This window comes from Schistocerca serialis, chromosome 2 (genome assembly GCF_023864345.2).
Source record: "Schistocerca serialis cubense isolate TAMUIC-IGC-003099 chromosome 2, iqSchSeri2.2, whole genome shotgun sequence".
In the NCBI taxonomy this organism is placed as follows: domain Eukaryota; kingdom Metazoa; phylum Arthropoda; class Insecta; order Orthoptera; family Acrididae; genus Schistocerca; species Schistocerca serialis.
Window position 1 is genome coordinate 498778523 of NC_064639.1, and position 12388 is coordinate 498790910.

General features: G+C 38.7%; 1 protein-coding gene across 1 annotated transcript in view; it reads left to right on the top strand.

Moving 5' to 3' along the window:
- The window catches only part of LOC126457441 (protein takeout-like), a 61908-nt gene that overhangs the window by 39524 nt on the left and 9996 nt on the right, over positions 1-12388 (top strand). Inside the window, exons 4-5 of the mRNA XM_050093723.1 lie at positions 6664-6797; positions 7362-7511. Of these exons, the coding sequence (XP_049949680.1) occupies positions 6664-6797; positions 7362-7511 (284 nt within the window). The remainder of the gene's footprint in view (positions 1-6663; positions 6798-7361; positions 7512-12388) is intronic.

The window sequence follows — 12388 nt, forward strand, 5'->3', positions numbered from 1 at the left end:
CCCTATGTGCCACCTTCCTAAACATTAATGTCCACCTCTCTGATGGCTCCATCCACACCTCTGCCCACCTTAAACACACTAACCAATATCAGTACCTGCATTTTGACAGCTATCACCCCTTTCCCACCAAAAAAATTGCTCTCATACAGCTTGGCCACCCATGGACGAGATGTCAGCAGTGATGAGACCTCCCTGCTGCACGTCTCCCGAAGGCCTTCACAGACAGGCACTACCGCTCCAAATCTAGTCTGCAAACAGATTTCCCATAACATATTCCTACAAACACCCCAATCCTCCCACCACGTACAATAATCAGCCCTCCATCATTACCCAATGTCACCCTGGCCTGAAAAAAAAACTGAACCATATCCCTTATCAGAGCTTAACATCATGCCCTGAAATGAAGGACATCCTAGCCATTATCCTCACTGCCTCTCCTAAAGTGGTGTTGTGTTTCCCACCCAACCTAAGCAATATCCTAGTCCATCCCTATGCCACTCCCACTCCAACCCCTTGCCACAGTGATCATATCCCTGTGGGAGCCCAAGGTGCAAGACCTGCCCAATGACCCAAACAGCACCTCTTACTCCAGTCCTGTCACAGGGTTATCCTACACCGCCAGAGACCAGGCCACCTGTGGAAGCAGACAGGTTATGCACCCTGCTACAAACATGGCGCAACTTTTTACGTCAGTATGATTACCACCCACCTGTCTATCTCGATAAATGTCCACTGCCAAACTGTTGCCAAGAACAAAATTGACCTCCTGGTGGTACAACAGGCAGCCAAGCAGAATATGCTCAATTTCAACATCTGTTTCACCCATGGGCCACCTAGATCCACCCCTTCACCACCAGCTTCATTGAACTATGTACATGGAAGTTATTCTTGTAACATATTCTTTGCTTCCGTAATTGTTCTCACCTCTATCTCCTGTAAACTAATGCCCCAGACCTACCACCCAACAGTTTCTCCTTGCTCCACCCTATCACACCCTCAAAATTCATGACCCCACACCACTTTCAGTGTTTGCTGCTCCCCACTGGCTCCAACACCTGCTTATCACATGCCTAGCTCATGAGTCACCCCTCCCCATGCATCCCTAGCTGGAAAAGTGGCTGTTTCTCTGAGCCCCAACATACCACACCCGAGCCCTCGTACCACCCCACCCAACACAGTCCCTATCCCAACCTAGTCCAGCTGACAAACTGCATGCAGCTCACACCATGTAGGGACATAGGGGGTGTGTTTGCACTCTATCTCAATAGTAGAAATTTCCTATTACACTGAGGAATTGATGTGTTAAATAGAGACTGAAAGGTGATTTATATGGAGTTTTGTCTGCTGATTTCAAATCTGTTAACAGTTTCTTTTTCCATTGGGAATATACTTTTTAAACACATACATTACAATTCAATGAAATTATATATTTATTTAGTGCCAAAAAAGTTACATTTCCCTGTATAGTGCCTAAAGTCTATTCACCAAGAGCTGGGACGAAACATAAACAGTGTCACGTGAGCGACTACGCTCGTTTCCAGAGAAAGCATTCGGTGTTCACGTGATACGTAGGCGTGTGGAAAATCCTTGGCGCAAGCTTTGCAGCTGGCGGCGTTCGGCTGGCTGCCGAGCTGTCACAGCGGCCCGTGAGAAACCTGGGCAAAAATGTACGAAATAAATTTAACAATAATGTTAACTGAGTTCATTTTGTCAAAACAGATTTGTTTTCATTCAGGTTGCTAACAAAATGCTCCATTCAAAAACAATTAATTGTTAATTTTAATAACAATACCAGTAATAATAATGATAAAGGACGAAACAAGGTTCACTTTGTCGAACTTGAACTGTTTTCATTGAGGTTCATAACAAACCGCTCCTCTCTCTCCTCTACAATGCAGTCTAATTTGCACATTGGAGTTTCCACTTTTTCTACGACATGGAGGATGCACTTGTTCCAATCTTCTGCAGTCACTGTTCTTACTGCTTCTTCTAGCAGTACTTTAACTTCCGGCATTTTGTATGTTTTGTTTTTCGCTGCAACATAGCCTCTGATTCTGGACCACACTAACTCGATGGTGTTTAATTCACAGTGATACGGAGGAATTCTGAGAACAGTTTTCCCTGCATTCTTCGCCACTTCATCTATTGCGTATTCGTTGTGCGCTGTTCTGTGGTTTTTAACTATATCTAAAAGTTCTTTCTTCAACATACCATCTTCGAAATCAATGTTTTTAGATTTTAGCCACTCTGATATTTCGTGCTTATTGGAATTCGCATTGGGAACTTTTTCTTTTCTCCGAGAATGGTACGGCGCGTTACCAAGAACAATAACTGCATTTTCCTGAAGCCGAGGAAGAACATCTTGAAACCACTTCTCGAAGGTTTCGGCGCATATCTCCTCATGACAATCTCCACTTTTCTTGGATTCGAAAGTCCACAAACATCCTTCAACGAACCCTGCTTTGCTGCTAATGTGGGCGATAATCAGATGTTTCCCTTTATCTGATGGGCCCTTCCTTCCGGTGGATAATCAGGACAGAAACGCTCGTTTTGAGGAATTTATAGTGTCATCTATCCAGACGTAACTTCGGGTATGTCCTGCGTTCACCCACGTCTCATCCAAATAGTAAATGGGTCTGCCTTCATCTCTCAACCGCTAAATGGTTCGAAGATAACGCCGCTCCATAAAATGATGTCATCCCTGTCTATTAGCATGCTATCGTGCCCACGCCGAACATATTTGAAATTCATTTCTCTCAATAACTTATAAAATGTAGTTCTCCGAAAATTGCCCAGATCTGCGTCTTCGTTCACAACTGTAAGCGCTTTGTCAATTGTTGGCGATTCGTTACGAAAAAAAAAAATTTGTGTACTTTCCTTCGTATCGCATTTCTATCGAAGTCATCAACACTTTCAGAAAGTTTCTGTCGTAATTTTTCTTTCTTGGGAGACTTCAAAGAGTGTGTGGTCTTGTACTCACTTATCACATGATACACTGAAGAATGTCCAACACCTGTAGCTGCAGCTGTTTTCGAAACATCACTCATCGAATGCTCAGGATGTAACAGTTCCGTTTTATACTGATTAAGCACCATGTGCTTCTCAGAAGAACTTAATGATTTCTTCTTTGCTCGCTTCTTTGGTGGACTCAGAACTGACACGTCGACCTCGCTCGCTGAATCCGTGGATGACATAATGAGGATGGCCGTATGTGATGCTAATGAAATAAGTGAATATATAAAATAAGAAACCATGTGATGCTATTGAATGCGCACATAAACAGTGAATGCTCAGCGTGACTGCAAACACACATACTTACTCTAACAACCAGCAACTAGTCTTTCAAGCGCCTTTACAGATAAACTTAAGATATCCTGAAATCGCCACTGTACAACAGCTCACACCTGCAATGCATCACAATGCATCACTCATAAAGGACAAATGGTTGCACCCATCGCATTTGAACAAACTACAAAATTAAATTCAAACCTTTCTGAAACTTTTCTCGCTTACACCCCCACAAAAAAATTTAAAGGGGAAAAGTTTGTCACTTACTATATTTCGGATGATGATTTGGTAAAAGTTCTGCATCACACATGAGATTTTAATTTATTACTTCACTATTACTCACTCTATTGGGCAGAAAATTTGCAGACGTCGTCAACATATAGTACTGAAGGCAATTCTCAAATTATTTTGCTGTCGACACACAGTTTAGGAGATATGGTGTGATGAATATAGAGTAACGCGGAAAAACAACTTTTCCTGAAAGCTTAAATATTTCTCTTTTTCAGTGACAATAAATTTTAATGTAATGTAAAAAAAGGTGTCGGAAGGTAGTTCTCGGATCACTTTATCATGTTCAGGTGCCAAATTATAAAATACACGACTTTCATTTTTTAATTTCTGATGCCCCTGCCTTGTACACCCCTCGACGGCAGCGATGTGGTCGCGCGCCATGCCATGTTTACAGCACGTCTCTTGTTTCGGTGAATGGAGTATAGAATGTGCATTTCTGTGATTTTCTGGGGTATCTAGCTTGAGGATCATCCCTTCTGAGAGTCCAACAGTACTCAGCTAACATCCTTGGGCTCCATTTACCTTTGTAATGGATTTCCATCACAGATATTTCCTGATAGAAACATTCACCATGTTCATCACTTACACTGCCAACATTGGAGGAGAAGAAGTCTAAATGTGAGTGCAAGAAATTGAGTTTTAGAGACATTACAACAAAGTTTCCTATAATTCTCAATAAACTGACTAGCAAGTTCTCCATAGTTATCAGCCTTATAGTTTCCCAGGAAGTTATTTTACAATGCTTTGGAAGGATCTCCATGCAGTCGCCACAACTTCATTCAAACTTTCTATGAATGTGTTATCATTCATTAGTTCCCTTATTTGTGGAGAGTAAAATATACCCTCTTTGATCTTGGTGTCACTAATACTAGGGAATTTGGTTTTGAGAAACTCAAAACCTTTGCCAGTACGATCCATTGCTTTGTCAAAATTCTTGTTTTTTCTGTCCCTGCTGTCCCACTCACAAAGGAAACAACAGAACTTTGTATATCCTAGTTGTAACCCAAGACACAGGACTATCACCTTCAGATCACCACATATATGTCATCCATCATATTATATACTGTTCAGCACAAGCTTCATGTTGTTATATGATTCCTTCACACATGCAGCATATGCAAGAAGGATCAAATGATATTAGTTGCAATTGTGCAGAAGGACTGCTCTGAAACTAATCTCCGAAGAATCAACGAAAAGTTGCCTTTCATTGGGATTGTGCGGCTTCCCCAAGATGTCAAGTAAAATGTCCACATCATTATAGTACATCAAGTTATCGTACTGATTGAAAATATGTTAAAACTGTTGTTCTCTTTTTAAAAAAAACACCCCTTGCATTTTTTATCCAGAACATTCCATCCTTTTTCCCAGCATCACCAACCAGATAATTTAATTCAGACTGTGTAATCATATGAAGCTCAGTTGAAATGTTTGTGTCGAAAAACAACGGGTCCTGTCTTTCACAATCAGAATGTATCTCAGCCTTGGAAAATTCATCATCCTTGGTCTCATCAATATCTATCCTCCATGTTTCTGGTTTTTGAGGAATGGGCAGGCTTAACTGAGAGGATGGGCCTTTAAGCTGAAGCACGATCAGGATAGTGGACAGTGTGCCTAATCTTCACTGTTACTCCAGAGAGCTGTGTAATGCAGAAGTCGCAGTCTGTTGTGTAGTACCGCAGTTCTCTCCAAAACATTGGAATGCCAAATCACAAGTGAAGAGATCTGTTTTCCAGCCACCCTCTTAACTGTGTCACACATGAAGCACAATATGTATGTGGTGGCCGTGGTTTATCCTGATCACCTGTCTTACAGCCAAAGTAGAATTCATATGCTATTCTTACCACTAAGGTTATATTTCTCTTTTGAGAGTTAAAAGTTATCACTCCACAGATGTAACAAAAACTGCTTGGATGGCTAACACACATATGGTGCATTGTTAGTCGGCAAACACACTATATACAATCACAAAATATTAAAAATTTGGGAAGTTGTAAACAAAGTTAATAAGATGTCAAACATAAAAGATTTTTTTTATTTCACTGATATACATCCCTTGTTAAATATTCTTCCAATAGGAAGATATTATTTCAATACAGCAGTATCTACAAACAACAGAAATAAATGTTAGTTAGCAATAACAAATAATTTAGCTTCAAATAACAGAAACAAATGTTAGTATGCAATAATAAACAATTTAGCTTCAAATAACAGAAATAAATATTGGTATGCAATAATAAATAATTTAGCTTACAATATTTTCACATTGTGATAGTAATTGGAGCCCAAAAGAGTGATTCTAAATTCATATTCAGAATTTGACAATATAATGTAATTTCATAGACAAGCAAGCTTTCAGAGCCAGTGGCTTCTTCTTGCAGCAGAAGAGCTGAAAGGGAAGGAAGAGGCGTGAAGGAAAAGGATTGGAGAGGTTTAGAAAAAGGGATGCAGTTCAGAAAAGTCACACAGAAACCTGGGGTCAGGGGAGACTTTTTGGAAGGGATGAGAAGTCTTTCCTTCTCATACTGTGTGGTAAGTCTCCACCGATCCATGGTTCTGGGTGATTTTTCAGAACTGTACCTCTTTCCCTAAACCTCTCCAGTCCTTTTCCTTTGCCCCCATTCCTTTCCCTTCAACTCTTCTGCCAGAAGCAGGGGCCACTGGCTCCAAAACCTTTTTATGTTTGTGTGTGTTCTGCTGCTGCCGTTTGGTGAGTAGGTTTTTTTACCCATCCAGTTATTGTCAAAAATTGATTATTTTCATTCACAGAATTAGCAGACCAAATACATTACAATAAATTGGAGCTGAATAGAGAAATTCTAACTTTATATTCAGAATCAGCATACCAAAACATACAACAGTTAGTGAAAATGTCTCGTTTAACAAAATCACTGTTTCTCGGAGTTATCAAGTAATCACTGAGTTGCAAATATCATTTACATGTATACATATGATCACTGTGTCAGGGGTTCATACTATATCAGAATGAAAAACTCAACGATTTGACATGTACAGTTTATAATAATATGCGGTTGAAATTAATTGAAAATAATATCATAAGTAACATGGAACTTATTTGTATTTCAGCTCTGATCCATCAAGATATAATCTTGAAGGTGATACTATTACACCAAAACTCACAATAGAGGCTGACTATGAAGCTGATGGAAAAGTTCTGCTGCTCCCTGTGAAAGGCAAAGGAAAATCAAAAATTATAATGAGTGAGTTATCACAGTAAAAGCAAATAACTTTCATTAGCATGATCCTACACAGTAGTGAACTACCTTTCACTACCATATGAACACTAACACAGTATTACTGTCCACACACTGCCCATTATGTTACCTAGTTCAGATAAAATACATTTAATTTTAGAATTCTGTACTGAAATAAAGACAGTATCAATAGTACTTTTGGTCCAATCGTTTTTGTGAGTCACAATGTATAAACAGCAGATTGTACATGGACAAACATACACAAATTATTATGATTAAATACAGTTGCAGTGAAGCATGCATAGTTTTTTTCTAATTGAAACAACATCCTTTTTTCAGAACTGAAGCACTATCATGTATCCCATTACACTACATCTACATAATTTCTAATGCTTTTACAGGCAGTTTAAAATTAGACTTCAAATGCAGTTATTTTACAGTTCTAATTCATAAAAATGATACCAATTAAAATAATAAGCATATTTAATTCATGAAATGCATACTTACAATTACACTTCTATTTTTTGCTTACTGTAAATTTTAAGTCAAGTGCACCAACTTCTTTTGCAGCGGATTTGAAATCCCATCTCATCCATAAAGCTGTTCCAGCAGAGAAAGGAGGAAAAATTTACAGAAATGAAACTGAATTCATATACACTATGGAACCAGCACATATGGAGATGAATTTTGAGAACCTTCTGAATGCAGGAAAAACTATAGGTAAGAACCTGTTCTGAGTTTAGTCAATCATGATCACAGTAATTCACGTAATTACTCACCACTGATACTCAGTTCCATATTCATACCCTAATTCATACTTTTTATCTTAATACAGAGTCAAGAACACCTTTACCATTTTGCGTCATCATAAACTACAGCATAGTGCTACTTATTATGATCAGTGGGATACTCATTCACTTGTGTCAAGTCCCGAAAGTGTGAACTTCAATAATTATGAATATTATGTTGTTTTTCATGTTAAAATAACTTTGATACAAGTCATTGTTGCTATTCTCCATGTGACATTAACACAATTTGAAGCTGCATCTAATTCTTTAACTACAGCCGAGTAATAAACTGAGTCATAACCCATCTGATCAAAATGCCTAGTAGGTTAAGGGGTTCGACAAAAATATAAAAACGCCATGAGAAATGCATGCTTGAATATATATGCAGATGCTATCCAAGTACGCAGATCAAGTTGTTGTATTTGTAAATGAACGGCAACTGTGCAGTGTCCTCAATATGTTTAAGTATCACTCCTAGTCAGAAAAGTGTCCTGCATTGTTGTGAATGCACTATGTCAGAGCTCAGTGCATTCAAATGTGGGCAAATAGTTTATGTTCATATGGTGGATGCTTCTGTAATTAAGGTAGCCAAAGTGTTTGGTGATTCAAGAGGCACTGTATCAAAGAATTATATCACATACACAGGAGGCAGAAAAAAATCACTTGCCAGGTCATAATGCTAACAAAAGTGTGTTCAACGATTGTGACAGATGGTCACTGGAGAGGATTGCGATGAAAAATGTGGGGACGATAAGTATGAAAGTTGCTGCAGTACTGAATGCTGTACTTGTGAACCCTGTGAACACCAAAACACCATGAAGAGAGTTTCATAACCTGGGAATAGCAGGTTAAACTGAAATTCTAAAATCATATATCAGTGACACAAATGTCTATAATGGGAAAACATGGTGCCAAAGCCATATAATCTGGACTGTTAATCAATAGAAGAAAATAATTTGGACAGATGAGTCTTGTTTCATACCATTTCCAATTTCTGGCCCAGTTTACATTCCACAAGTGAAATGTGGCACGTGTTCAGTGATGATTTGGGCAGCCATATATTGTGGTACTGGATAGGTCCCATGGTTACTCTGCTAGGTCACATTAGCTACTGCTAAGAGTTATGTGACCATTTTGGCTGATCAGTTCCATCCCACGGTACAATGTTTGTTCCACAAATGCGACGTTGTATTCCAGTATGACAGGACCCCTGCTCACACAGCTCTCATCGTCCAAGACTGGTTTTGTGAACACAGGGATGAATTTTTGCATCTCCCCAGGCTACCATGGTCACTTGGTCTCAGCTGTGGGTGTGAGGGGCTGAGAAAACTGCCCTACAAATGACAAAAGGAGCCAGAATTGAAAACAGGGCCTCCAAACACAAGCTGGAGAGTACAGAAAATTGCAATGATGACGGCTTTGAACCTGAGAGTTTTAACTTCGGATGTAGGTTGGAAAGATTATATCACAAACTTTAAATAAATTTTCCCGATAATATGAAATTTTTAGCTTCAGATACAATTTTTTCTTAAACTAACATATCTATGTCAATGAAACTAGTACAGAAATTAATGACATTATTTTCATTAAAATGTACTACAATTATGGCAATCAAATAAAAGATTCACCAATATTTAGATATTATTTCTTAAATGCCAGTTTTTTAGGTCACACTCCTTTTTTGGAATTTCTTCTGTGTTAACAATATTGCCATCATGTAAGTAACACAATCTGAAGAAATATGACACTTACGCATGTTTCAAATTTGGTCTGATTTGAACAAATAGTTTTGAGAAAAGTGTGTCAACCTTAGTACAGTCAACCATAGGAAATTTGCTCACAATCAGGAACCTTTAGCCCTCAAGTGGGTACATGGCTTACCCTGTACACATGAAAAGAACAGCTGTCTTTATACTACCTGGGTAAAGATGTATGAGCAAAATCTTAGTTTAATTACACAGCGATAAAATAAACTTACATTAAACTTACATTATTTGAGCTAAATCACTTTTCAAGTAAACAGTAGCAAAATAAACTTTCATTACATCTCTCCATTACTGTGTATACGTTACCCCACAGTAATGACCCATTCAAAGCATTAGACAGTGCAGTTGCATTAGATCTCATATTCAGTCACTAATTACCTTGTAGAGAATTGCCTCATTGTTGGATGGCAGTGTTGGCTTGGAATCTGTGTCATTTTCTTGTATGAATCATAATTTTTTTCTCACCTAGTTCACTGTTTATTTTATATTACTGTTGTTCACTTTGACATATGACAGCACAACTTATCAATGTGTTAGCTGAAACAATACTAAAAGATGATATCAGACAGCAATGCTGCAAGATTAGCTTACTGCTGCCTCATTTTATGCCTAAATGGTGTATGCTTCAGCAAGGGAATAGTGAAATTAAAACACTGTTCCTCCAAATCATTAACTAGGTCTACATCTAAATCTATACTCTGCAAACTACTTTGAAATGCAAGGCAAATGGTACGTCCCACTGTACCAATTATTGGGGTTTCTTCCCATTCCATTCCCATATTGAGCAAGGAAAGAACGATTGTTCAAATGTCTCTCTGTCTGTTGTAATTAATCTACCCTTGTTCTCGTGATCCCCATATGAGTCATAAGTAAGAGGCTGTAGTATATTTCTAGAATCATTTAAAGCTTGTTCTTGAAACTTAGTAAGTAGGCTTTCTCTGGATAGTTGACATCTATCTTCAAGAGTCTGCCAGTTCAGTTTCTTCATTATGTCTGTGACACTCTCCCATGGGTCAAACCATGTGACCATTTGTGACCATTTGCACTGTCCTCTATTTACGTTCAATATCCCCTGTCAGTCCTATTTAGTATGGGACCCACATACTTTAACAATATTCCAGAATGGGTCACATGAGTGATCTCCAAGCAAAACTCCTTTGTAGACCAATTGCATTTTCCCAGCATTCTATCAGTAAACCGAAACCTAGTGCCTGCTTCACCCACGACTTAGCCCTAGTGATCGTTCCATTTCGTATTAGTACAAAGTGTTATACCCAGGTATTTGTAGAATAGCAATCAACATAAATACTCTGCAAACTGCTGTTAGGTGCCTTGCAGAGGGTAATCAAGAAAAAGGCATTTTTCGGATTCAGTAACAATGAATTACTTAAGAAATGATGGTTTTTATTCAAGATACATTATGGCTTTTAACCAGTAAAATTACACTCCCTTATAAGTTCATCCAGGATATTTATATTGGTAGATCGTTATGACTGCAGAATTAATAAAACACACACACACACACACACACACACACACACACACACACACACACACACACACAACATTGGTTATTACAGAATTTTTCAAAATACACCCTCCTGCATAAATAGACCATTAATACCTTACAAGAATATATGAAGAAACTGAATGCATTCTCACAGCTTACTTTTTTATATAAAGTGCTATTACTATTTCAAATTCACCTCCCATACAATTTCTCAGGCTAAGTTGCATAACTGTCATAACATCTTTGCAGACAGAACACAGTTAAGTTTTGATTCATATGACAAGCTGCAAATGAGTTTATACAGGGTGGTCCATTGATCATGGCCAGGCCAAATATCTCATGAAATAAGCATCACATGAAAAAACTACAAAGAACGAAACTTGCCCAGCTTGAAGGGGGAAACCAGATGGCGCTATGGTTGGCCCGCTAGGTGGCGCTGCCGTAGGTCAAACGGATATCAACTGTGTTTTCTTAAATAGGAACCCCCATTTTTTACTACATATTCGTGTAGTACGTAAAGAAATATGAATGTTTTAGTGGGACCACTTATTTCGCTTTGTGATAGATGGTGCTGTAATAGTCACAAACATATGGCTCACAATTTTAGACGAACAGTTGGTAACAGGTAGGTTTTTTAAATTAAAATACAGAACATAGGTACGTTTAAACATTTTATTTCGGTTGTTTCAATGTGATACATGTACCTTTGTGAACTTATCATTTCTGAGAATGCATGCTGTTACAGCGTGACTACCTGTAAATACCACATAAATCCAATAAATGATCAAAATGATGTCCGTCAACCTCAATGTATTTGGCAATACGTGTAACGACATTCCTCTCAACAGCAAGTAGTTCGCCTTCCGTAATGTTCGCACATGCATTGACAATGCGATGATGCATGTTGTCTGGCGTTGTCGGTGGATCACGATAGCAAATATCCTTCAACTTTCCCCACAGAAATAAATCCGGGGACGTCAGATCCCGTGAACACACGGGCCATGGTATGTATGGTGCTCCTACGACCAATCCATCTGTCATGAATCAACCGCACATGAGCTATGTGCCAGACATCCATCATGTTGGAAGTATATCGCCATTCCGTCACGCAGTGAAACATCTTGTAGTAACATCAGTAGGATATTACATAGGAAATCAGCATACATTGCACCATTTAGATTGCCATCGATAAAATGGGGGCCAATTATCCTTCCTCCCATAATGCCGCACCATACATTAACCCGCCAAGGTCGCTGATGTTCCACTTGTCACAGCCATAGTGGATTTTCCGTTGCCCAATGGTGCATATTATGCCGGTTTACGTTACCGCTGTTGGTGAATGACGCTTCGTTGCTAAATAGAACGCGTGCAAAAAAAATCTGTCACCATCCCGTAGTTTCTGTTGTGCCCAGTGGCAACAATGTACATGACATTCAAAGTCGTCACCATGCAATTCCTGGTGCATAGAAATATGATACAGGTGCAATCGATATTGATGTAGCATTCTCAAAACTGATATTTTTGAGATTCCTG